At 38.2% G+C, this 27,320-nt stretch overlaps 1 protein-coding gene across 1 annotated transcript in view; it reads right to left on the minus strand.

Moving 5' to 3' along the window:
* LOC127633154 (ankyrin-3-like) overlaps window positions 1–27,320 on the minus strand; it is a 138,930-nt gene that overhangs the window by 67,623 nt on the left and 43,987 nt on the right. The window contains exons 8-18 of the mRNA XM_052112036.1: window positions 25,743–25,841; window positions 23,489–23,587; window positions 22,762–22,860; window positions 21,090–21,287; window positions 19,990–20,088; window positions 18,980–19,078; window positions 17,036–17,134; window positions 13,860–14,057; window positions 5,528–5,626; window positions 4,098–4,196; window positions 823–1,020 (exon numbers count right to left, since the gene is read on the minus strand). Of these exons, the coding sequence (XP_051967996.1) occupies window positions 823–1,020; window positions 4,098–4,196; window positions 5,528–5,626; window positions 13,860–14,057; window positions 17,036–17,134; window positions 18,980–19,078; window positions 19,990–20,088; window positions 21,090–21,287; window positions 22,762–22,860; window positions 23,489–23,587; window positions 25,743–25,841 (1,386 nt within the window). The remainder of the gene's footprint in view (window positions 1–822; window positions 1,021–4,097; window positions 4,197–5,527; window positions 5,627–13,859; window positions 14,058–17,035; window positions 17,135–18,979; window positions 19,079–19,989; window positions 20,089–21,089; window positions 21,288–22,761; window positions 22,861–23,488; window positions 23,588–25,742; window positions 25,842–27,320) is intronic.

Raw genomic sequence — 27,320 nt, forward strand, 5'->3', positions numbered from 1 at the left:
CCATGTGACTCTACCCTCCCTAGCAAACGGACCAATTTGATTGCTTAGGAGACCTGGCTGGAGTCACCCAGCACGTCCTGAATTCAAACTTCGACTTCAGGGGTGGTAATCAGCATCAATACTATGCTGACCCAGGCCCCCAATAACGTAATTCTTAAAGATCGCTATTTATTCCCGCATATTGGCTCCCATACGCATGGATTTTCAAAACGTAGGATGGCAGGAGAAGACTCTTAATATTTATGAGGAAGGCTCTACCTGATTGATTATGGTTACCATTAGGGTTACTGCTATAGTTCCTCAGTCCAATCAGGCAGTGTGTGAGGGGGCGGAGGGCGTGGCCAGGTCATGATTATACACACCTGGTCCCTTATCAGGCTAATTAAGCCTCCGAGAGGGATAAAGGTCGACTGCGGATGGTGGTGCGACGAGAGAGAGATCGTTTACGGCAGCTGACCGTCATGTGTTTGTTTTTGTCTTTTGTTTAAGTTAATCATTAAAATATTATTTATATTGCCAAGCCGGTTCTCGCCGCCTCCTTTCCATTGAATTGCGTTACACAGTGCTTTCCAGATATATATCACTGTCTAGTCAGGTATGCTTTCCTCCTGAATGTACAGTAAATGACTCTTCCCCTGCATTTCGAAAACTCGGCCCCCCACAAACGGTTTGACAGACGGCTTCTTTTGCATTCGTGTGTGTTGTGAGTGTGTGTGTGTACTTGCCTGTGCGATGGTTAAAAGCATAATAGCAACATTTGAGATAAATTATAAAACATAAAACAATGTTTAATCCATTCTTTATCAAAAACACTTTTTTTACCTTGTTTCCCAGATTGATGGTGGCTTCACGGGCGAGTAGGAGGGTCACCATGTCGACGTTGCCCTCCTGGGCTGCGAGGTGAAGCGGGCTGATGCCCTGGCGCGTCATGCCGTTGGTATCAGCTCCATACTCCAGCAGTGTGGTGGCTATCTCCATTTGATTTTTCTTGGCAGCTATGTGCAGTGGTGTGTAACCATTCTGAGAAAGTTCATAAAGGAGATCAAAATAAAAGAAAACTGAAGGCTACTTATGACATATGGATATCTCAAATTTAGATACAATGTTAATAACAATGATAACCTTGCACTAAAAACAGCAATGGAATTGAGCAGAAAGTGTGTTTATAGGAGCATATACTCCTATAAACTGTTTCTAATATTAACAATAAGTACACTTGTTCACGTTTATTTATACTAATCTAATTTGTTGCTTATTGATATACTTGTGTGTTGTGTCAAAAGTTGAAAAAAATAAAATAATTATTATTTGACATGGTGTTGTACTCCTGGCGTGAGATGCTGAGAAAGATGGGAAATGTGCAGTAATGTTCCCTTGCAGCACAGCACTAACCCACCCCATTCATACAAATAGAGAGTTCTAGCAAACTTGCCATAAACTTGCCAAAAATTCGACACTCATTATTTTCACATGCAAATGAGTTTGCTGTTTGCTGCAAATGTTTGCCAGAAGTTTGCAGCTCTTAAACGGTAGAGTTGAACCTGCAGCAATCCTGTGGCGACAATGAAGACTTTGCCACAAAGTTCATTTGCATGTAAATATAAGGAATGGCGAATTTAATGCAAGTTTGCCGGAATTTTGCGGCAACTCTAGGTTTTTTGTAAGGGACATGCTGCCAAACCATTATACCCACAGGAAAACCTTAGATTTATGAGATTTCCAAAACAGAAACGTGTTGACAGCAGCACATTGCTTCTAACATCACAGAATGAGAGTGGAATGATGGCTGAAATGTAGAGAAAACTAGTGTGGAGCTAGTCAGCAAATGACCGGATGAAGAAAAGAAAAGAAATGTTCTTGTTTCTTAATGGCAAGTGAATATTAAGGTGCCAGCAAGTGAGGTCAGGGGAGAACAGGCCAAACCGCAAGTCAGTTATCGTTCTACACATGCTGCCAGGTTGTTTGTCATGGAACAAAGGCTGTATCTGGGTCACCATCTTTGTATGGGGTTTACACGAAGTCCTTTTAGGGTGGACAAAACAAAACGTTTAATAGTGTGAACACATGGAATCTCTATTCAAGTTCAAACTAAAAGCTGAGCATGACAGATCCAATTAATGATGGGCTTGTGAATTAAGACTCAGAACATAACTGCTATTCCAGACCTCTACCGCCCTGTTCCAAAACCTAGTGAGCAGCCTCCATTGGCAGTATTTTAAGGCATCATAGGCACAGCCCCAATGTAAGACTGTTCAAAACAATTTGCAGCAAGAGTTTCCTCCTGAGGCCTAATTTATACAATGGAATAAGCCAAATGTTTTTATCCTTAGCATACTAAAACACCCTCGCCAAATGAAGACTGCGTTTATACTACGCATGGCGTCATTTTAGAATGAGTTTGCCTTACTGAACTTGTCACAGGGCCCTTTTCACATTTGGCGACAAGTTACCTGATCTGATTCTGTTAACAGGAAATCTCACTGCACAGACTTGTCACGGCCACGTTGTCTTTGTGAAGTTTGTGTTGAGCATCATGTAAAAAAAGAGTAGTCTTGAATAACCTCAGACATGGCTTCAAAGTTATACATTTTTAACATTAAGATTGTCAACTAGCTATCAACAATATCCTTATCTGTGCGTCTTCAGATACCTTGTTTTAGCCAAATGCTAGTAAGGCAGCATCACATTTACAGTATCCATCAGTGTAAAAAATAAAACCCAAGATGCTGGATAATATAATAAATATTTTATTAAAGAATGTTGCTAAAAAGTGTTCTGAATAGGTTTATGCTTATTAGTGTATCGTGATGTTAGCTTAGCAACAAGCTAACGTCAAGCTCTATTCGAATCAGTTTGTTTCCTGTGTGCTAACTGTTTGGTTGTTATGTATACCCTGTCTTGTTTTTTCGTTGCCCTTTGTTTGTCATTTTTGTCACTTTTGTAGCTCCTTAGTTTTCACTTTTGGCACCCTTGTAACTCCATAGTCTTGTTTTCCCTCGTGTTCACTGTTCATTGTTTTCACCTGCCCTTGTTAATTTGTCATTTGCTTCTGTTAATCACCTTGTCATCTAGTTTGTGTTCTGGTTGTTCATTGGCCCCTTTGTCTCACATTCTTGTATTTAAACCCTGTCTGTTTGTTCAGTCTCTGTCAGTCGTTGTTTGTTAATGGAGGTATGTTGTTAGCCTGGTATGTGTTCCCTGGTATGTGTTCCCTGCCTGAGTTCTCTGTTTGTGTTCATTGTTTTCAGTTTTATTTCCCCATTGAGGGTTGTTCCTTTGTGTTTACTTGTTTATTTAATAAATTCTTAACTGCATTTGGATCCGCATCTCCTCGTCTGCCTCTCTGCTCAAGCGTTACATTGGTACGTGAAGTTGCTGCTTATGTAGAGTGTTTTAAATCACTTATGAGATTCAATCTCAGTTAGTATGCTCCTTTAGAAGCCAGCTGTCTATGTAGGCAGTTGACAAGGCAGATCACTTGGTTTTGGACAAAGCCAAAAATGTTTTTGGAATTTTTTTTTTTTTTTCCCCCCTTCAGATGAAACCAGTTTGAGTCACAATTTGCCACTGCTGGTGTTTTTTACTCAACCCTTTGGAAGCTGATAAAAATTATTTCAGCATGATTGCAGTTATTCCCTGTACAGATCACAACACAGATCTCAGAACTGACTGACAGATCAGGAAGAAATTAACTGACACACCCCCAGATCACAACATTAGTCACCTGGAACAAGTCATGAGCTTTTTTTTTAATGATGATGATGATGGAAACATTTTCATTTTTGTGTGAACTTTTCCTTTAAGAAAGTTAAAACAACATCGGTTTTCAGTAACTAAAAGTGTGTGCAAGTCTGATATAGCCTACCATCCTCTGAGTTTACAGTGGGTGGACTAGAAGCAAAATGACAAAAACAAACAAGAATATTTGGGTGGAGTTTGCTTTGTATTAACACATGTGCAGCAGTTTAGTCGGCGGCCATGTTTGTACATCTTTTAAAATGGTAGTGTGTATGTGTGTGTGATTGCAATTGGAGGAGTGTGTGTAAGCGGAGATATTTTGGTCAGCACACAAATATACTGCTAATGTTCCCTGGTACCTTTGCAGCTGCATGTGGGGACGCTCCCTGGTCCAACAGAAGAAGGGCCACTTTCTGGTTATCGTAGTGTGCAGCAACATGCAGTGGTGTTAGTCCACTCTAAAACACACACATGGTAATAAAGCTATAATTGGCCGAGGTCTCCAAGGTGGGGTGTGAGAGCAAGTGTTATCATAAATTATACAGCTTTAGTATACACTTCAAAATCATTTTGATACTGTTGCAGTGTATAGGTAAATTTAGACAGTACAAATTAGTGCAGGAAACCATTGTTTAGGTGTGCAACCGGAGAATGATTCTATGTACCCTGTACATGAACAGCTCTCATTATGGGTATAAGATTTAGCCTGTTAGCATAGACAGTTAGCCTTGGTGGTAGATGCTGTACCTACACCATTATGAGGGCAAATAACGTGCACATGTTTCTCTATTGATGGCCATTCAAAAGTATTGGTATTTATATCATCATATGCTATATATAAAAAAAGAAATATATATATATATATATACGTATATACTTGATATTTTCCCCAATCTGCTTTCTTTTATACAACAGTCAAGCAACTGACACTAAAATAAATGGAAAGGCTAACATGCCAATGCTCATTCTAAACCATGTATTGAACTTGTAGTATTTCCCCTGTCTGCTGTCTGAAATAGACCTCTTCTCTTCTTATTATGTGCCATCCGAGCAACTGCATTGAGATTAATGGAAACACTAACTTTATGCTAATGACAATGCATAAAATGGATTATATATTTTCCTCTATTTCCTGTTCTGCACCTGCTGATTGAGATGATTGGAAATGCTAACTTCATGCTAATGCTATGCATGACATGGACTTCAGAAAGTGCTGAGCTCATACTTCAACAACACATTTCAAACCAGCAATTAAGTCTGACAACAATGGTCTAATTAATTTAGCTTCTTTAGCTCAAATCACGCTATATAGGCCTATATATTTCGATTATACCATGAGGCCATGATATATATATATATATATATAAGGAGACTGGCTCTCTTAACAGTAAGCTTTTCATTTCTACAGCCGCCATGTTGAACGTTAGAATTTCTGACTTTTATTATTTTATGAGTGGTTTCACTCTTTTCCTTTGGCTTGTATCACTTCAGTTGGTTTCAGTAAACTTCACTGGAAAGAGCAGCATTACACAATTAATTCAATCTCTCATCCAAAATCCCTCCTTTAAGCTGATTCTTAGAAAGAGAAAAGAGATTATTTGCCTCAGATGGCATGCAGCAAACTAATGCATCCATTAAATTGTTTCATTTATTTCTGTGTTCATGTTACATCTATACCAGAAACAGAAGGGTTGTTGTAATGACAAGCCTGTCAAAAAGCAAATGCTGTACATAAGATGGTAATGGTCAAGTTACCAGTTTAACAGTTAGCAGAGAAAGACTCCTTTACCTTTCCAGCTGCATCAGGTGGCGCTCGCTTCTGTAACAGCAAGTTAGCAACTTCAATCTTCCCATACTTGGCTGCAACATGCAGAGGAGTAAATCCTTTCTGCAAAGACAAAAACATACATAATTATATGTTATAATTAGATATAAAGAAGAAATAGAATAAACCAAAAAATAAAAATGAACTATTTTACCCACAAAAAAAATCAGAGGCAAGTCATTTAGTGTTGAATCAAAATAGTTGAAACCAATGGAACTGCATTTTTGAACAGTTATTTTGGGGTGGGGTTGATCAATTGCAACAGACTTGAGGCAGAATGACCCTGATATTGGAAAAGAAAAAACTGTGATCTGTATTGCACAAGTTTCCCTTCTGTTAAGTAATCATAAACCATAGCTGTTAGCTGTCCTCCAGCCCAGCTAGAGATGAACTATTGCTGTAACCAATCTGTTGTTACACAAGACAAATGGCACAGTTGGAATGATGGCTGAAAGACTGTAAAACCTTTTACCTGAAGGAGCCATTTCGACTTGATCTGACTGTCAAAAATTTAATTTTTACTATATAAAATAATTTCTCATTTCCAGCTTAATGTGAAAAGATAACTATAAGTCATGCATAGGTTGATTCTCCCAGTGTAAACAAAATAGTGTAAACTTTTTAAAACAAGTGTAACCCATTGCTCTGTTTTTTTGAGAGGCCAAACACAGCAACATCGGCTCAACCAATGGTGTGAGTTTGGGGTGGGATTTTTTTTGTCTGTCCAACAATTAGCAGAAAGGGGGAGTGTTCTGGAAACTTGCTAGAAAATAGACAATTTCTGCTATTCTGTTTATTGATGCTAATGAATGGGCTCTTTAGCTCCAGAACCAGACTATTGTGCTCATGGGCACTCGTGTAAGCTTTTAATGTAGGATGAAAATAAAAGATACAAGTGTTTAGTTAAACTTGGCTTTGTAGTTTCCCCTTTACTTTTTGAAGACCAGCATACCTTATGCATTACTAACATGATGGCAGCTGTGTTATCAGCGAGATGAATGATGTCATGGAAAACACCATGAATTAATTCTCCTACTACAGCACATTCTCGCACAGTAAAGGACCGGGCATACCTCATACAAAATGGGTATGACATAATTTTGAATAACATCTGGCCAAAACAAAGGTGTTTTTGAGTTCTCTACAGTGGTTCGTAAAAGCACACCAGTGCAAACTTTCAGGAAAACTTCTTACCGGCTGCTAAACCAATTTGTACTGCTATCAGTCCATGTCATTAGCTAACAAAGGAATAAAATCTACTCAAATACTCTTAAAGTGCCCATTCGCTATGATAATTGATATGCTGCTTCACTCATGTGCCATCTGCAGCCGAAAGCCATTCACATACAGTAAGCAAAAAGTGACATATGCATCTTATCATCAATCTTTTGTCTGTATTCTACCCATTTACACTCTTTTATACACCCATCTTTGAGGTAGTATCAGTGTCATCTCAAAATACAACAGAGTGTAACCTGCGCTATCTGTGCTGTGTTAACGCATTAGCACAATGAATGCAGAATGTAAACATGACAAATTACACATTATCTACTGCATATTCTTTAACTGATTTTTAACTGAGTTTTCATTGGTTTATTGGCTTATCAGTTCTAGTTTGTCATTGGTTTAAGGTTATTAGTCTTGTTATCTTGTTTATAGTTCTGTCTGTTTATTGGTTTTCTTGTTATTGTTTTACCCAATGTCTGTATATTTAAGACCTCATGTTTGCCATTGTCTCTTGTCAAGTATTGTTGATGTAACCTTGTTTGCTAAGTCTAGTTAACCAAGTTTATGTTCAGGTTAAATGTTCATTTTTATGTTTAGTTTATGTCTATAGTTAGGGTTTTGGATTTCACGTATTTCAATAAACCGCATTTGGGTTCTTCATTGTCACATCATCGTCTTCGTCATTACAATTTCCAGCACATTGTTATACTTAAAGAGCCCATGAAATCCAAATTGGAGTTTTGTGGCTTTCAGGTCATCAATATGATAGTGTACTACTAAAACTTGACAAAATTAAGCATTTCAAATTCACAGTTTTTTCTCTTCTGGAAAAATAGACCAAAATTACTAGCGACTCATCCTGCTAGTAATTCCCATTTTGTGAAATAAAGGCTACTGGGTATTTTATTTGTATTTAGGGCTGGGCGATAAAACGATAACGATAATTATCGCGATATAATTTTCCTCGATAAAACGATAACAACAGTTCGAGAAATGCTCGATATAATGCTTACGCACTATGCGTAATGCTGCGCATGCGTTTTGCAGACCGGGCTTCCGAGTGCCGCACGCGGTGTTATTGACAGACACACAGTGGCTGACAGGCTTGAGGAGTTGAGTGAAGCAAGAAAAATGAGCGATAGTGGAGAAAATACAACGCCCACGACCAGCTCGGAGGACACAGACATCGTTGACAAGAAAGGTCACTCAACTTCAGTGGTTTGGAAATATTTTGGCTATTTGCGATCCGACAAAAAACAGAGCGACGTTCACTGCAAACTGTGCGGACGACTAGTGCCATCAAAGACAGGCAATACCTCAAACTTGTTTCATCATTTAAAACAATGTCACCCATTAGAACACGAGGAAGCTAAGAAATTACAGTCCCAATCCCAAATAAGTGTTAGTAGCCGTCGACCATCTACAAGCACCAATGCGACTCAGCAAAGTATCATATCATCATTTTCACACGCCGTGCCTTACGACAAAAAAACCAAAAGACACGAAGACATCACAAAAGCAGTTGCTTATTGCATTGCAAAAGACATGCTTCCCATTAGCGTTGTCGAAAATGAGGGATTTAAGAAGCTTATCCGCGTCCTTGACTCCAGATACGAGCTACCTGGCAGAAAACATTTTTCACAGACAGCGATTCCCCGAATGTACACGGAGTGCAGGGAGAAGGTAGAGCGCCAGCTGCAAAATGTGCAATTCTTCGCCTCTACTTCTGATATGTGGTCTAGTCGCACATCTGAGCCTTATCTGAGCCTCACTGTTCATTTTATTGACAAAGACTGGAATCTTCAGAGTAAATGCCTCCAAACGGCTTACTTTCCAGAAGACCATACAGGTGAAGTTATTGCCCAAGGAATGATTGAAGCACTCGCCTCCTGGGGGCTGAGTGAAGACCGACAAGTGTGCATCACAACTGATAGTGGTGCAAACATGGTAAAAGCCACTTCACTCAACAAATGGACACGACTTCAGTGTTTTGGGCATCGACTACACCTGGCTATTGGTAAGTTTTAGTCTCCGTTCTCCATTTAGTAACAAAACTGCTGTAGAAGTAATAATATAATAATAATAATAATAATAAAAGAAAATAATTTAAGAAGAATCAAATCATTATTATATTACTCCTTTGTTCTTAAATGTTAGTGATTATAAGCATGAAGCAGTATTTAAAACTGAAAAATATGCTGATTTAAATTGTAATAAATATGATTAAAAAAAATAATAAATATGAATAAAATGATGATAAAAAAGTAAAATTTTAAAAGAATCAATACTAATTAGTCCTTTGTTCTTAAAGGTTAGTGATTACAAACATGAAGCAATATTTGAACCTGAAACATATGCTTATTTGAATATTTAATATGAATATTCTGTTATAATATATATATATATATCTGTTTAGAACTTCAGATGTTTTTTTTAACATACTATTGTGGACTTACTCAGATACTTTCTTTGCTCATATTTTTTCTCTATTTCCTTTCCTTCCTCAGAAAGAGCGGGGAAGGACAAGAGGATGGATCGAGCTGTTGGGCTTTGTAAAAAAGTAGTGGCTGCCTTCTCCTTCTCCTGGAAAAAGAAGAGAGACCTTGCAACTGCTCAGGAAGAACTTAAACTACCGAAGCACAAGCTGGTGACAGAGTCACCTACCAGGTGGGGCTCCCGTCAAAAGATGGTGGCAAGGATGATTGAGCAGCACAAGGCTATCTCTCAGGTACTCACTGCTGACAAGAAAACCAGGCACTTGGTGCCCACCTGGCAGGACATTGAAGTGCTGGAGTCAATGAATGAGGCCTTAAAGCCACTTCTTGAGTTCACAGATTCACTCTCTGGTGAATCTTATGTGAGTGTGTCCTACCTACCTTAAGCCTGTGCTGCACCTCTTCAGAACAGAGCTCCTGAATCCCTCTGATGATGACACACAGCTCACAAAGGACATAAAGACAGCAGTCATAGAATATCTCAATGAGAAGTACGATGATGAGATAACAGACGAACTGCTTGATATGGCATCCTTGCTTGACCCGCGCTTCAAGACTCAATATATCAGGCCAGACAAGATTGAAGCCATCAAAACAAGAGCAGTGACTGAGATTCTGAGAATGGAGGGAGACCAAGGCCCATCCACTTCACAGGCTTCATGCAGAACAGAAGAAATAGAGGCAGAGGGAGGCGCTGCTGCAGCTCTTCCTCTTCCTGTAAAGAAGCAGAGGAAGTCACTGGGCAGTTTTTTTAAGAAGCCATGCCCCAGCAACACAGGACTCAGTGACATGCAGTCAGTGGAGGGGGAGCTGGAAAACTATCTCATGGGTCCAGATGCAGACAGTGAAACAGAACCCCTGGATTGGTGGAAGGTGTATGACAAAAAGTTTCCTAAAGTGAGCCAACTAGCAAGGCGCTACTTGTGCATCCCTGCTACCAGCTCCCCCTCTGAGAGGATTTTTAGCACAGGAGGGAACATTGTGACCTGTCACAGGGCAGCTTTAAAACCTGAAACTGTAGACAGGCTTGTCTTTCTTGCCCGTAACTTGTAGAGTAAAAAAAAAAAATGCTGACCACAGTTAAGATTTTTCTTTTATTTATTTTATTTATCTTGTCAATCAATGTCATTTATTTATAAGGTTTGGCATGCTGGCATTTTGTTTATTGACAAATATTATCTTTAAAGCACTTTAATTTTGCATTTGCAGTCAGCAGAGCCAAGTGTCATATTATTACAGTTCTTGATTTTTCTATAAAGATATTTACTTTATATATTCTGTTCTATTTATATAAATAATATTCTACTCTATTAATGTTGATTTTAGTAATGAATACATACATCTACCTCAGTTTTGATCAATTGTTCACCTGTTTGGGAAGTGTTTGTCATGTTTTGACAATAAAGAATAGTTTAAAACCACAATTAACTATCTGGTTTCTACATCTTTCACTCAGGAACAAAAATATGCCTTTAATCTTCAAAGAAATAAAGATTTGAAATTTATCGTGATAATTATCGATATCGACTGATATGGAAAATTATATCGTGATATTTTTTTGGGTCATATCGCCCAGCCCTATTTGTATTTACTTATTTTTTTAAAAAGGGAGCTTGTTATTCATGTAATCTGACAGATGTTTCAAGCTATGTGTCAGTGTGTGAAGCGAGCACCAATCTGGTGATACACAAACCACTGAGAAATGTCCAAATAACAGCTCTCACTTACATGATCATTACAAACAAAAACAAAACACAGCAAACATAATACACATTAAACTCCACAGATCTAAAAGTGTTTCTCGTAATGGACGCATTGCCAAAATCAAGTAGCATTTTTAAATGGCCCTTATTCGACATTAGTATATGGCTCGGAATACTTGATGGTACTGTAATTGGTCAATCACAGCATTCTGCATTCAGAATGCATTCAGTTTTGTTTTATGACCGTTGTCAAAGCTATGCTAGTTTCATGTCCTCCTATACATTTTTGGTCTCTTTCTTCTCATGTAATACAATAATTTCAACCAAAAAAAAAGAATTCATATGGCCCTACATAATAGGCAGGTAATCACAGCAGTGCTGATGTAGGGCCATATAGCACGATTGCGAGTGTGATATTGCTTATATACAACAGTTTAATGAACAAGTAAATGTAATTTTTTTTTTTAAACTGAGTACGGTCATAAAAACACATTTCACTTTCACTTTCTTACGCGACCGATCAGAATCTGCCATTGCTGGTTCAAAACCAATTATGTGTCCAAGCCTTCGTTAGTAATTCAAAAATTTTACCTTAGAAGTAGTATCATGGCTTGTGCTGTTTTTCGAACAAGTTATTGGATAAATAAGGATGGATGTGTGTGTGTGTGAGAGAGAGAGAGAGAGAGAGATAGAGAGAGTGAGAGCATGTGCGATCACCTGTTCCCACACCCAATCAGAGATGCTGTCAGCTTTCTGAAGATCAGCTTTCTCAGTGGAAAAATAGTGTCCCAGCGGGGGTATTTCTCCCTATTTCGTGGTAGCCGGTGTGCAAGAGTCATTCCCTATAGAAACCGTAATGTCCTCCACCATTTTAAACATCACCCATTGTGTATTTTAGTCTGTTGTGTCTATCGGCTGTGATGAGCTTTAATGCTGAAGTTGTTCATTTAAAGCCGTTTAAAGGTATTTCCTAGCTTTAGTAGTGTAGTAGTAATATGAGTGATCACAGAGTACAGTATGTAAAAACTTGCTGATGCGGATTCACTTCACGTCACCAACTGGCTTATGTTACACATAAAAATGATCTTTTGCCACCACCTGCTGGCTAACATATATAATGTAAAAAAAAAAACATGTAAAAAAAGACAAACAGTAGCTCTTAACACACCTGCACTGCTCTTACACTTTAGTTTAGAACAGCACGAACACAAGTGGAGTGATACACACAGTGAAGCGTCCGAGTGCTGATGGTGTCAGACCCTCAGTTCACATGAGATGTCTCTCGTCCAATCAGATTCGAGGACTGGAGATAACTGTTGTATATTGTGTAATAAGCAGGATAATGTATATTCAGCTGGTTATTAATGCAAAATAAACTTCTTGATACAAAACTAAGCACCTTATCTGGGTTTATTGTGTTATAGTGATATAGCTTGTTAGGTTAATAAAATGCTTAAAATGCAGCCTATGGATTTAATCTACTTCAACACAGCTGTAATTTGTACTAAATTGTGTCAGAATGCATGATTTAAATGTGTTATTTATTTGTCTACATTTTTTTTTAATAATTCAAAATAATGAATCTGCTATCTCTCACTTCTATTTAAGTATAGAAACTTTGAGGAAGCCGTTTGTAGGCTGATTTCCCTGAAATCATATTTTTTTATGTATAGCTATTTAAATATAATTTTGACACATGGTAGTTCTTTGGCTTGGCCTTGTTGATTGTAAACTAGATGTCAAGAAACATGTTTGCATAGTGATTTAACATTAGAGTTAACACAAATAATTTAAGACAGGACACAGCCTTCTACAGTAACACTGTACAACTCACAAGCTCAGTTTGTTCATAACTGAATTAATTTAGTGATTAATTACAAACTCAAAGGCATGCCTGTGTAGGGAGGGTGCTGTTTGCCCCATTAAACCAAACACATGCAAGACATTGAAAAAAGTCAAACATCCCATCATATGGAACAGAGAAATCAGATCGGGGCGATCAAACAATCATCCTTGAAAGTGGTCATGGTTATAGAAAATATCAGGAGTGACCCATGTGTGAACAATGAAATATGTGCAACCCGGCTAATTTCAATTCATAGTAATCATTTTCCTATATCTAACAAAAACACATTCCTGAAACTAGATATACCGCAGAAATATGACATAATGCATGACTGATAAAACAATTAAATAATCAAGGTTCCTTCTGACCGATGAATGTTTTTTCCAGGACTTCCAGTTGTGCATGATTACTTGATATGGATAGGTGTAGGTCCCCTCTCGTGCCGCCAAAACAGTGCCAACCCGCATCTGAGAATAGCATTCTGATATGATATTCTTCTCACCACAATTGTATTTGAAATAGCTGTACATTTTCAAAATCAATGAAATTCACAAGGAAAAACATCATATAATGTGAAGTTGTAGTTCTTTCAATATAGCAGTATTATAAATCTGCACCTTTGAACAAGCCCGACCAGTAAGCGGAAATATGTGTGAAGAAGGTGAATCGCCAAAAACAAAAGAAGAATGTGGAAGTGAACATTTATAGTCAAAATGGACTTAAATATAGATTTTTTTCTCACCCACACCTATCATATCGCTTCTGAAGACTTGGATTTAACCACTGTATAGTTGTATGTGCTTTTTAGAGCATCAAAGATCTGGCCACTATTCACTTGCATTGTGAGGACCACCAAAGCTGAAATATTCTTCTAAACAGCTTTGTGTGTTTTCAGCAGAAAAAAGAAAGTCATACACATCTGGGATGTCATGAGGGTGAGTGAATGATTTTTGGGTGAACTATCCCTTTAAGGCGTGACAAAACATGTATGTTATGGATCTTCCTGCAGTGTTTGACTGACTGACCTTGGTTGTGATGCTAAGAGATGCTCTGTTGTCCAGCAGGATGGAAGCCACGTCTTTGTGGCCGTCGCGTGCAGCCAGGTGTAGTGGTGTGTATCCGGATGAAGTGATGGCGTCAGGTGAAGCTCCATGTTGCAGCAGCTGCTGGACTATATCTGGTTTTCCCAGACGACTTGAGATATGCAACGGGGTCTGATCATCCTACATAAATACACATACATAAATATAAGACTTGTTACTCTTTTTTTTGCCCTGGTCTGTTTGCTGGTTTTAAAGGGGTTTTGAGAGACATTTAATCTGGTATCTGAACCAGATAGGTTAGTCAAGCTAGAAGGCTACCAAGTCCAGTCATCAGCCTAAACCAGTTAAGATCAGCAAGGCAGTTAATGCATTTCTTTTTCAGGAGGGTGCCAATTTTATTAGTAGAGGTTGGTAAGATGCTGCTCTAGCAGTACTTCATAAATTGTTGACTCAAATTGAATTAGGCAATTCTTAAGAAGTTTTGGAACCTCCTTGTAGCCGCAAACAAAGTAACAAATGCTTTCTTTTAGCATGAACTGACTGCATTGCATTCCACAACTATTACACTTCATTTTATGAAGTGTAACTTCGTTTCACCACATGGTTTCATTACTTTGTCTGCACTTATATACTATATATATATATATATATATATATATATATATATATATATATATATATATATATATACACTATAACATCATTTCTTTACAAGTATGTTTAATTTAAACTTGGATGACAGCCACAAACTTATTACACAGATGTTACTTGACAACTGTATTTTTTCATATGTTGTGGTCAGGGTCCAAAATGTAATCTCGACAAGTAGTAAATGTGAGTAAAAATGCTTTTTTCAGTCACTTGCCAGTTGCAAGTTGCAGGACCTGAAACATAATACATTATACCGAGTGCTGCAATGTCCTGATGTGGTATGCTAAAAAAAAAAATATATATATATATATATATATATATATATATATATATATATATATATATATATATATATATATATATATATATATACACTAAGCAAAAATATAAATGTCCTCTCACTTTCAACTGCTTAAATATTTTAATGTAATAAATATTTTTATGAACATATAAAGATAAAGACAGTTCTTGCTGTGAGATGTTACCCCACTCTTCCACCAAGGCACTTGAAAGTTCTCTGACATTTCTGGGGGGAATGGCCCTAGCCCTCATCCAACAGGTCCCAGACGTGCTCAATGGGATTGAGATCCAGGCTCTTCGCTGGCCATGGCAGAACACTGACATTACTGTCTTGCAGGAAATCATGCACAGAATGAGCAGTATGGCTGGTGGCATTGTCATGATGGAGGGTCATGTCTGGATGAGCCTGCAGGAAAGGTACCACATGTGGGAGGAGTATGTCTTCCCTGTAACGCACAGCATTGAGATTGCCTGGAATGACAAAAAGCTCAGTCCGATGATACTGTGACACACCGCCCCAGACCATGACGGACCCTCCACCTCAAAATCGATCCCGCTCCAGAGTACAGGCCTAGGTGTAACTCTCATTCCTTAGACGATAAATGCGAGTCCGAACATCACCCCTGGTGAGACAAAACAGTGACTCGTCAGTGAAGAGCACTTTTTGCCAGTCCTGTCTGGTCCAGCGAAGGTGGGTTTGTGCTCATAGCCATTGTTGTCGGTGATGTCTGGTAAGGACCTGCCTTACAACAGGCTTACAAGCCCTCTGTCCAGCCTCTCTCAGCATATTGTGGACAGTCTGAGCCCTGATGGAGGGATTGTGCGTTCCTGGTGTAACTTGGGCAGTTGAAGTTGCCATCCTGTTCCTATCCTGCAGGTGTGATATTCAGATGTACCGATCCTGTGCAGGTGTTGAGCCGGTTTCATCCCGTGTCTTAGCAGGAACGAACATGTAAGTCCGGGACAGTTGGCTGGGTGTATCGCTTACACATAGCGCCTTTAACCTCCACTGAGCTGAAGACGTGCACTGTTGATTCCCAGTAGTGTTCACAAGATGTGTTCCCTGGATGACTTCCTCCAGGCCCTGTGGCAGACAAGTATGTGGAGAAACTTGCTGCCGGTTCAGTACACATGTTAACTAAGCCCTATACTGGGGTAGGTGCTCTGCATGTGTTGGTTTCCCATAGGTAAACCCATGCGACATATATTTTCCACTAAATTGTTTCCCTGTTGGTAAATTTTGTCTTCCTTGGGTAGAGGGCCCTCTGCCCCAGCCACCATGCTTGTAGAAACTCATTCCCTGTTGGGTAGGACCTACCATGGGACTTATCCACATGACTCACTTCCGATGAAAAAGAGTCGGCAAGACCATGTGATGTATTTCCACTCAAAATTTGGGTGGCGTGTGGTTTCCGCGGTGTCTTCCTCTTGGGAGTGATACAATGTCGAGTGAGCGACAGATACATCGACACAACGTACAATGTCCCTCCTGCCACACCACTGGACTACCCGCTGAAATGGCCGAGACCTTCTCTCTTGGCTCCTCAGCACTAAACCTGAATGAGCGGTTCGCACGCCAACTCCTTTATATCCATATGTGCAGGGGAGTGGCATGCAAATACCACTCGCCAATTCCCATTGGCCTTTTATCAAAGATCAGAAGGTGTCTTGGCTAACAAGAGTGACCCCTAGTGTCACTGTATCGACACAACGTCTCGTTCCCTCCATCAGGGAACGGAGGTTACAGAAGTAGCCAGGACGTTTCATGGCTGGTAATGTTTTTATTTTTTTTATTTTGGCAATTCAAAAGTTTGGAATAATGTACAGATTCGTTGTTTCGGAAGGAAATTGGTTCTTTAATTCACCAAAGAGGCATTCAACTGATCACAAAGTATAGTCAGCACATTACTGATGTAAACATCAGCACCGTCACTATTTGAAAAAAGTCATTTTTTATCAAATCTAGACAGACCCCATTTCCAGCAGCCATTACTCCAACACCTTATCCTTGAATAATCATAATCATAAGCACAGTTGAAAGCTATTTGGTTTGTTAAATGAAGCTTAACATTGTCTTTGTGTTTGTTTTTGAGTTGCCAAAGAATTCAATAGACTGGCATGTCATAAGGTCAATATTAGGTCAAAAATGGCAAAAATTTTACAATAGTAATAGTGAGGCTTGCGTTAACAAGAAGTAAATCACTCACCTTTGATTTAGCGTCCACATCTGCGCCGTTTGCCACCAGGAACTTCACCACGTTTGCTTGTCCCGCCCTGGCAGCCATGTGGAGAGCCGTCTCTCCCCTCTAAATCACATACACAAACAGAAGAAGCTTTTGGTAAAATGTACAAACTTGTTTGGATAGTAAGCTTTTGTGTGTGTGCAGCCCTTTCATCAGGCCCTGTCCCAGTTCCAAACTGTCTCGCTCTCTTTGTTTTGACTGCCACGATGACTTGCACCCCAACAAAGCCTAAAGCATGTTTCTACAGTAACAGTGGCTCACTGTTGGCCTGCTGTCTGTCTGATGGGGGAACAGTAGATTACAGTCTGACTGCATTGTAATTACAGTAGTGTGAGGAGCTCAAACCTCTAGTCAGATGTATGTTTAAGCACAGCGACCAAGTCTATTATTACCCTAGAATGCCTTATGGTACAGAGGGACAAACAAATGCACCGAGAAATGACACTTTCAAGATAAGAACTCAGCTGGTTGCTGGCAAATGTTTTGTTTTTACTATTATCAGTCTTATTATTTCATTATAATGCGTGACAGTACTGTTCTAGAGGCAAAATGTTATTATATTAGTACATAAAGAAACAAGTTTTTTTAGCGGTAAAGTACTTTCAAAACAGACCTACTATGAGTTTTATACAATTGTAGAAATCCCAGTGAAGAACTACAATACCCATAATCCTAAAGTGAGATCCACCAATCAGAGAAGTCTCTTTTACATGGAAATCTAAATTGTGAATAAAGAGCTTAGCAGTGAGTATCCATCCCATAAAGCATTGCGAATTACATATAACAGAAACTATAGATATTTTTGCATATATAAATATTGTGCTATATACCTAAAATAGTTTTTATATTTATAATTTGTAACTACAAGTCCATAGTTTAATATTGTACCATTGTTGTAATATTGTTGCTTCTGATTCGATTAAGTCCTTTGCAATGCATTATGGGATGAGTATTTCATAGCCTTACACAGTAAATACATTTTTTGTGAGGTAACCTGAAATGTGCTTTATGTGGTAACATCTAAATTAAACCATTGAAGTTTAGGCATGCAACTCTACATGGTGCAAGCTGATAAGTTCCTTGAACTTGTTATCTGTTAGCCAATCAGCTCACTCCCATGTGACACGTTAAGTCAATCAGCTCGGACAGTGTAAGCTGATAGGTCCTTTGACATGTCATGGGACTGCCAATCAACTCGTGTCTCTCTCTTTTTGTCTAAAATTGACATTTCTAAGTCGGTTTCACTGCAGCACCCTGTACGTTTTTCTCTAAAACCCTCCTCCTTCCCAGCTCCACTTGTCTAGATATGTTTAATGGCTATTTTTCAGTTTGTATCTCTAATTTGTGCTGCAGCATGTCCGACATGCTCATTGCAGTATGTCTTGTGTTTGTCTAACTGTACAGCAGTTGTCATGACTGAACTGGTTTTATTTAATAATAATACAAAAAAATAATCTGACTAAATTTACCAAACAACATTGGTTCCAACAATAAAAGTCATTTGTATGAGTTAGATCACGTAAAAATATATCCTTAAATTAACAAGATATACTGTAAGATGTATTTTACCTTGGTCTTTTTTCTTTTTCTTTTTTTACTACCAATTATCATATAATTATTTACTTAAAATCGAAATCCCATTCAGCACGTCTGGGACCTGCTGGATCGGAGGGTGAGAGGGCTAGGGCCATTCCCCCCACTTAATATATTTTATAATTATTGTTGAGTTTGATCTTGGAGCTGGTTGGTTAGATTCACGAAAATGTGTTGAAATCTCTAGGAGAAAAAAAAGGAATGGAGAAAATACTTCCGGAACCAAATAATTTTTTGGGCTCTATTACCTCTGTATTTTCCAAAGAAACTCATACTGTTTGATGCTGGTGGGTGGTTGGGAACAGCTGCACTCACCACATTCATCGTGTTAGGAGATGCTCCATGATTTGTCAACTGAGTCACAATGTTTTCATGGCCCATAAAAGCAGCCACATGAATCGGCGTAAGTCCAGACTGCCAGAGAAACAGAAATATGCAGCTTTGAGTCATTGGGAACTGCACGCTTAAGCAAATATTAGCTCATTTCAAAACAAACATGCTTTCCTTCACAGCAACGGCAGATTTGATTAAAACGCTTTCTGCATGTCTGCACTCTATCTGCTACATGATATCATTTAATCTAATTTAACAACACACTGATTCCATCAGGGACATCGGAACAATCTGAAAAGTGTGTGGGTGTGTGTTGGCACTTTAAAAACCTTATTTGCCCAGCGAATAAATATTAATAAGGTGATAACTTTCGCTCAGTAGTCCAAACTTATTTCCTGTAACATACTGTAGTTACATGGGTAAAATTATTTCTCAAAAAGTCAGGGGACAAAATTCAAGATTTCTAAAGGTGGCGGCAGAAACTGCAAATAAAATAATTTTCTTTAGTTTTTTTTAAAGAATTTCTTCTAGTAAAATCTAAGCACCCTTAAAACAAGATACACTTACTTCAAAAGTTAAAGTGCTTAAGATATGAAGATTTCTTTTCAGACAATATATTTTAAGTTTATTTCTGTTACCCTCTTTGCATATTGTTTCTGTTTTCTTTTCTATTTTTAAGCATAAACCTTAGTAAGTTTTATTAGATTAATGATTAATGCAATATATATTCAAAATATATTCTCTGAAAACAAGTCTTAAAATCGTATCTAAATAATATGAATGGAAAACAAGACAAAAATACTGAATAGGACCATTTATTATTTCAAAGTGCAGTAAAAACGGTTGCTACACCACTGGTTTCATAGACAACTGATAAATTGCAAATAGGCAAAAGCCTATTTCTTACATTCCTTGTAGAAATCCCATTATGCATACAGAAATGGCAGATCAAGCTCTGTACATGCAGATGTAAACAATGGTGTGTATCTCACCTCAGTTACAGCCTGAATGGATGCTCCATCTTTTAGTAGTAGCTCCATCACTTTAATCCTGTTCTTCTTGCAGGCGATGTGAAGCGGTGTAAAACCATTCTACACATAAAAAAAAAACAAAAAACAAGGATTCTGGTGGCTTTTATTCCAATTTACTAATGAGGACCCCTTTTTTGCCTCTTACTCATAAATAGATGCCCTAAAGTTGACAGAGTTAAAGCTTTGAAAACACGTGGCTTCTGCAGCTCAGAGCTCGGCAAACTTGCATTTCCACAGTTTGCTCTCTTTCTTGCTTTTTTCCTCTCAATGTGCTGCGGCACGCCCATTCTGTAACCATTACTTCAGAGTATGACAGTATGCACTGCAATCTTTGCCAAGAAAGGCTTTTTTAATAGATCGCCAAGGCGCTGAGCAGAAACAAAAACATGCTACATGTCGTAACAGTTACTCTAAGTGTTTAAAACTTGGAGCGTACCAACTTCAGTGAAGCAAAAGAGAAACAGAGAAGTCTGGGATCATACCAGACTAGTAAGCTCTCAGTTTTATGTCTGTGAATGTGATTTACACACGTACGTATGATGTTTCTAAAATAAACGACTTTCTATCCACAGACCATGATTGGGATATGGGTTTGGTTATGGGTTCAACAACATTCTTATCTATCAATCATTTCCCTCTAATTTTAGGGGTAATGTTCAGGGTTAAAATAGGTTTAGGGCTATGTTTATTTGACATGATTGTTTAGTACCAGGTGTCCCAATAAAATTGGAACAGTCCTGATTTTACAAGCCAGGTTCAGTCAGGATACCAAATGTTTCTGATCATTTGTTGTAATTTAATTCATATTTTTTTTTCTAAAGTGACATTACTGTGATTCATGCTTTATTACCATGAGAAACCAGCAGGAAGGAATTTCTGAGCGAAGTTTAAAACAACAAGGCTCAACAGGATTTGGACTGGGTATGCCAGCGAATAAAAGTTCAAAATCAGTGTGGCCTTTTATGTCATAAGTGGGGTAGCAGGCATTCACTTCACCAATATGAATTCTGGATGTAGTATTGTTTCCCTGCTACTCTGCTGTGGTATTCTGGTTCACTCACCAGAGCTTTGGCATTGGGGTTGGCCTTCTTGTCTACAAGGACTTTGGCAACTTTGTAATGTCCACAGTGGGCAGCAACATGCAGCGCGGTCAGATAATCATTGGTGACGTCGTCCACGGGTACTTCATGATGGAGCAAGAGCTTAACACAGTTCAGGTGATCTCCCTGTGTGGCCATGTGCAGCGGAGACAAACCGTTCTGTTTAAACACAAACACAATTGAGGTTATGATGAAATCAATAACTGAAGAACTGTCAGTTCATCACTTGGTTTTAAGCATATTGTAGAAAAAACTGATGAATCCAATCATGGATGAACACATTTCCATTGTCACAGACCAAGCGTGGTGTGACACACTATACAAGGATCATGTCTCAACTCTAAGACTGACAGTGAGAGGATATGAACGAGCCTCAGACAGCCCCAGAAGCAGCCATTTATTCAGTCCATATTGCTTGAAATTGATATAAAAAATGCAAAATCAGCATCTAAGTATTTAGTTTTTAGTAATTTCAGTAATTAAGATCTCTGTAGCAAAACTGTTAATTCTTGATTTTACTCATGAAAATAACGTTACTACTCTCGGAAATACTGAATGTCAACAATGGAATATCAACTACTTAAAAACAATTTCTGATATCTGAAACAGCATTTTCACTAGTAGAATTTCATAATGATCTGTCTTTCACTTCTGTTTAAAATGCAATTACAGATATCTATAATTCATTTCTTACTAGTTGAAATGTCAAATATCCGCTGTGTACTGTTCTACATACTAGTGAAAATGATCATCTTTTGAAATACATAATTACACTGTTACTGCAATAGTGCAAATGTCCAATTCTGCTATCAACAGCTGAATTACAACTAGTAAAAATGATCATTTTTGAAATCTTGAATCTGACTTTCATTAGCGGCAATGTTAATTTCAGATCAGGAAATTGATTTTTGACAAATAAAGGTTTTCTTAGTAGTTACAATCACATTATAGATATTCGAAATGAACATTGCCACAAGTGAAAACCAAATGACATTTCTCAAAAATTTGCAAACAGCAAATGCAGTTACAGTTATCGCAATTTAGGCTTTTTTACTAGTTGTAATTCTAATTTTACATTCAAGAGTGGTTATTTCCACGAGTTATGACATCATTTTTGATGTCAAGAATTAATCATTTATCTAGCGCAATCTTAATTACTGATATCTGAAATTGGCATTTTCACTGGTAGTAATTCCATAACAGATCTCATGAACTAGCATTGTATCTAGTGAAATTAAACTATAGATATTTATCATTCATGTCCTGCATGATTAAATGCCGAAAGGGTTTGCAATCCATGATGTCAAACCTGCCGCAACAAGTCATCATGCACCATAATGAAATATTTTCAGCCGTGTATGAGGTTTTAGAAATGCAGCTGAAGGGAACATTGTCAGTGAATGAGTGAAATGTAGGTCTGTTCCTCAAAAAAAATCTATTGTATGTCTTCAGAAGACTTGGAATATAGCATCCAAGCTAGAAGCTTATTTTATGGTACTTTTGGTCATTTTTGGAGACAGTCTGCTTAATATTTATTTTTGTGTTCAATATAAGATACTGTAGATATGAGTTTGAATGATTAATGGTGACAGAGTTAAAATTTTTGTCAGAATTTGGCATGTCAAAATTGTACCTTCGTCTTAGAAAGGATCGGAGCTCCACGAGCTAGCAACATCTCAACAACTTGTTCATGACCACTCCTTGCTCCACAGTGCAGAGGTGTCAGGCCATCCTGAAAGTTTGAAAACAAACACACATATCACACACACACAGAGGGGAGGTGGGGGGGTCCTTTTCTGCATATCGCGGTGCCGTTTTGTGGTCCATTATGCATAACGCAGCCCATTCGGTCCATTTCGCGGCCGACCCACCCGCAAGGTTCTTCCAATGGCCAATCCGCCCCTGATCGGCCCCAAAGTGCATCGGCACACCGGGGAAATGCCTGGTTTCCCCACAGGAGAAAGAGATGTTTGCAACATCTGTATGCAATTTCTCTTTGACACCACTGCCGAATATACCTGAGGGATGTAATCTGAGGGCTACATCTGTAATCATTTATTAGAATCAAACGGCATGTATCCCTGGATTTATTTTTTTCTGCCAGTAAATTCCCTATTCTTGAAAAGCATCCTTTGATTCTAAGAAAGCAGCTGAACCTGGTCACAAATTAACCACAATTTAATAAGTGTCCTTGGAAACATGATATACAATGAATATAAATTGTTATATGATTTCTCCCCGTTTCTTTGCTATATGATATACACAGACCATGGAAAACCCTGTGCTCAGTTTGTCAGACGAGTTAAATATAGAGCTGGACAGCAATGAGTTCATTTGGTTCGACTGCTTGCAGCACTGACCTTGGTTTTGGCATCGATTCGGGCCCCTCGCTCCAGCAACAGTCTGACCATGTTGCTGTTTCCTCTTTTTGACGCCACATGGAGAGGTGTTATGTCATTCTGCCACAGTAAAAAAAGGCTAAGCAAATTTTCAGACTATTATGACACATACTGTACATTAATAATGATTCCTTCAATTCAAGAGTAAGGTTGTCACATACATAATTGTACCAATGTAAACACATGCTTTTTGCTTCATTAATTTTGTGATTGTATCATAATGGACAATTTCTTTAAACATTTTTAAAAGTGGAAATGTACTGCTCAGTTTTTTTTAAGCATATATATTAATTCTTCAATACAAAAATATGCATTAGTTGTCTAAATTGGCCCTTTAGGGTGGCACAAAATTTTTAGGTAACTTCTAGTAACGTCATTGTGGCAGGGCGGAGGGCGGGGCCGGGTCGTGATAATACACACCCGGTCCCGGCTAATTAAGCCGTTGTTTAAGTGGCACCAGTGTGATTATTTAAACACAAAATGTAGATATTTAATAATATTAATATATAGTCTGCAGGCACTGTGCACTTCACAGTGAATGAGCGCTCTCTTCTGTCATCTACTACGTCAAGCACAGCGCACAATGCTTATAATGTGTTTGTGGCAGGGTGGAGGGCGGGGCGGGTTGTGATCCTACACACCCGGTCCCTTATCAGGCAAATTAAGCCTCCGAGAGGGATAAAGGCCGATGGCAGACGGTGGTGCAACAAGAGAGAGATAGTTTACGGGCATGTCCATCATGTGTGTGTTTGTCTTTTAAGTTTCTCATTAAAATATTGTTTATATAATCAAGCCGGTTCTCGCCTCCTCCTTTCCATTGACTCCTTTACAGACATGTCGCTTCTTATTATCCTTGCATATATTATATGAATGTTACCGGCTATATTATGGTCATCGTATGAGTTTAAAGATTAGATGAAAGTTTGCACATAAAAGATTAGTATGCATATGTATCACACCATCTATTGTTTACACATGTAATGTTTAAAGGAATAGTACTCTAAAAAATAAAAATTCTCTAATTATTTTTTCACCCTCACGCCATCCCATATGTGTATGACTTTCTTTCTTCGATTGAAAATAAATGACGATTTTTAGAAGAATATTTCAACTCTGTAGGTCCATGCAATGCAAGTGAAAGGCACATAAAAGCGTAAAGGTATTCCAAACTGACTCCAGTAGTTAAATCAATGCATTCAGACGCGATATATTAGGTGTGGAACAGATCAATCTTTAAGTTCTTTTTTACTCTATTCCTTTATTATAAATTCTACTCCTTGCCCAGTAGGTGGCAATATGCACAAATAATGTGAATCACCTAAAACAAAAGAAGAAGAATGTGAAAATGAAAGTGGAGATTGATAGTAAAAAAGGACTTAAATATTGATCTGATTCACACCAAACCTATCATATCGCTTCTGACTATATGGATTTAACCTCTGAAGTCATGTGGATTATTTTTATCCTGAAATTATTGTGTTTTTGGAGCTTCAAAGTTTTGGTGACCATTCACTTGCATTGTGAGGACCTATAGAGCTGAAATATTCTTTTTTTTTTTTTTTTTGGGTGAACTATCCCTTTAAGTGTTATGGCCATACTTTTCTAAAATCATTGTGATAACTTAACATTTCAAATATTTATTTATGGTTCTTTACAATCGCCCCGTATGGCTACACAGATGATGGAGTTTAATTTAACCCTAGAATAGACAGAATTATGACATCTTAATATTTTGCAGGTAGTTAAATCAACTTTCTAAATTCACAGAGCTATTATATATATATATATATATATAGTATATATTAATTGCGTTAGGGCTTATTTATACAGAATGTCCCAGCATCAAGATTTCGAATGGCTTTGTACACATGAAAGAATATGTCAATGGCTATAATGGCAAAGATTTTGCAGCTTTATATTGAATATGTACATATTGAGCTACACCACCCTCTAGTGACAGTTCACAATATCTCAGATTACCATGATGCACATTAAAGAAGTAAGACACAGTTTTCAACATCTATATCTTGACTTTCATATAGATATACACAGTGTACAGTATACTATATATGGCAAAGATTAAGATTAAGTATGTTAGTATACTATTCTATAAAAATGCCACAGAATGACCCTGTCCTGACTCTTTCCATTTTGGGACGATCAAATCAATCCACTCCACTCTTACAGAACACTACAGCTGGAGATGTGTCCTTACCCTCGCCTTGAAGTCTACTGCAGCCCCGCGGTTCAGGAGCAGAGTCGCTACGTTGATGTTGCCATAGTGAGCTGCTATGTGGAGAGGGGTGAAGCCACTCTGGAGAGGAACAGACATAAATAGGGCACAGTGGTCAAAATGTCACATACATCACTCTGAAGGCCTTGACCCCTGTCACCTGACCTGACCTCATCCTTTACATATGAGAAGACGATATCAGGCCAGGCATGGTGCAGTACATCCCTCACAGATCCACACGCATGACCTCATCTCAACATTGAGGAATGACACATCCTTCCTTAAACCCTCCACAGCATATAAAGCCAATCCAGCTGATACAATCTTTTGTTATTTGCTTGACGTTAACGTAATGCTGTGGTCATGTAATGACTGAATTTCTGTACGGTTTCTTGAAGTAGTAGAGTGTTGCTTAAACTACGGATCCTTTTTTTCTCACAGGGTTGATTTTTTCTTTTTTCTTTTTGTTATATGAAGGTCACATAAGACTGTCTTGAAAACCTTTAGCCAAGCCTTCATCATTTTTTTTTTTACTACTTCCCTTGTCCATGAAACAGACTTTTAAAGGACACCTATTATGGATTTTGAAAATTACCTTTCATGTAGTGTGTAACATAGATTTAAGTGAACAAAAACATCCTGCAAATTTTTATATATGAAAGTTCACCGTAAAAAAAGTTATTGTCTCTCAAAAGTAGGAGTCGACTCTGAGTCAATGTAATGAATCGTTTTTCCAATGAGTCATTTTCCTTTTCGTTGTGACGTCAAGACGAAAAATTATCAAATTGACCGCGCCCACTCATTGCGCGCGCAGACACCAGGGAATACTTGAAAACATCATTTCGACAACAAGACGCTGTGTTCTGAAGTGCATATCAAAAGCGACCTTTTTTCACTGCCCAGGGACGAGCATGTGAAGAATCAGTGGCTAGAGTTTATATTTACAACTATACCACACAAGTATAGCCCGAACCTTGTGCTGTGTTCGCGTCATTTTAATGACGATTGCTTTACGAACACGAATGCTTTCAAGTGTGGATTCGCGAGCCGGTTGATACTGAAGGAAGGTTCAGTACCAAGTTTATTTGGATCAGCTTCCTCAGAACGAATCACAACCTGTAAGTATTATTAATAATTGTTGCTTTTATGTGTTTTTTAGCATGCTTAATAAGTATTTGTGTGTGTTGTGTAAGTTACGCTCAGCGCAGCTTCTAGGTCTCCAATGTCAATTTTTTTGAAATATGTGAAATGTTTGTCGATGTTATTGGAGTTGTCATAAAGAATAGAGCAATAACTTGTAGTAATGCAGTGCTTTACCAATATGTTTATGCGTTGGGCTAACGCAAACAATAACTGATTGGGTGTTTACCACCGAACTTTGGGCTATGATCGCTAACATAAATCAACTCAAATTCCTTCTCTGATTTTGATTTTTTACTACAAAGCGGTGATGGGCGTTCCGTTTCCGACAATCTCTGCACAGAGTATACCAATCAAAACTGACTGGGTCATCTGACCAATCACCGCAGATTAGCGTCACGCAAAGGAGGGGTTTGGAAA

The sequence above is a fragment of the Xyrauchen texanus genome, chromosome 40, assembly GCF_025860055.1.
Source record: "Xyrauchen texanus isolate HMW12.3.18 chromosome 40, RBS_HiC_50CHRs, whole genome shotgun sequence".
In the NCBI taxonomy this organism is placed as follows: domain Eukaryota; kingdom Metazoa; phylum Chordata; class Actinopteri; order Cypriniformes; family Catostomidae; genus Xyrauchen; species Xyrauchen texanus.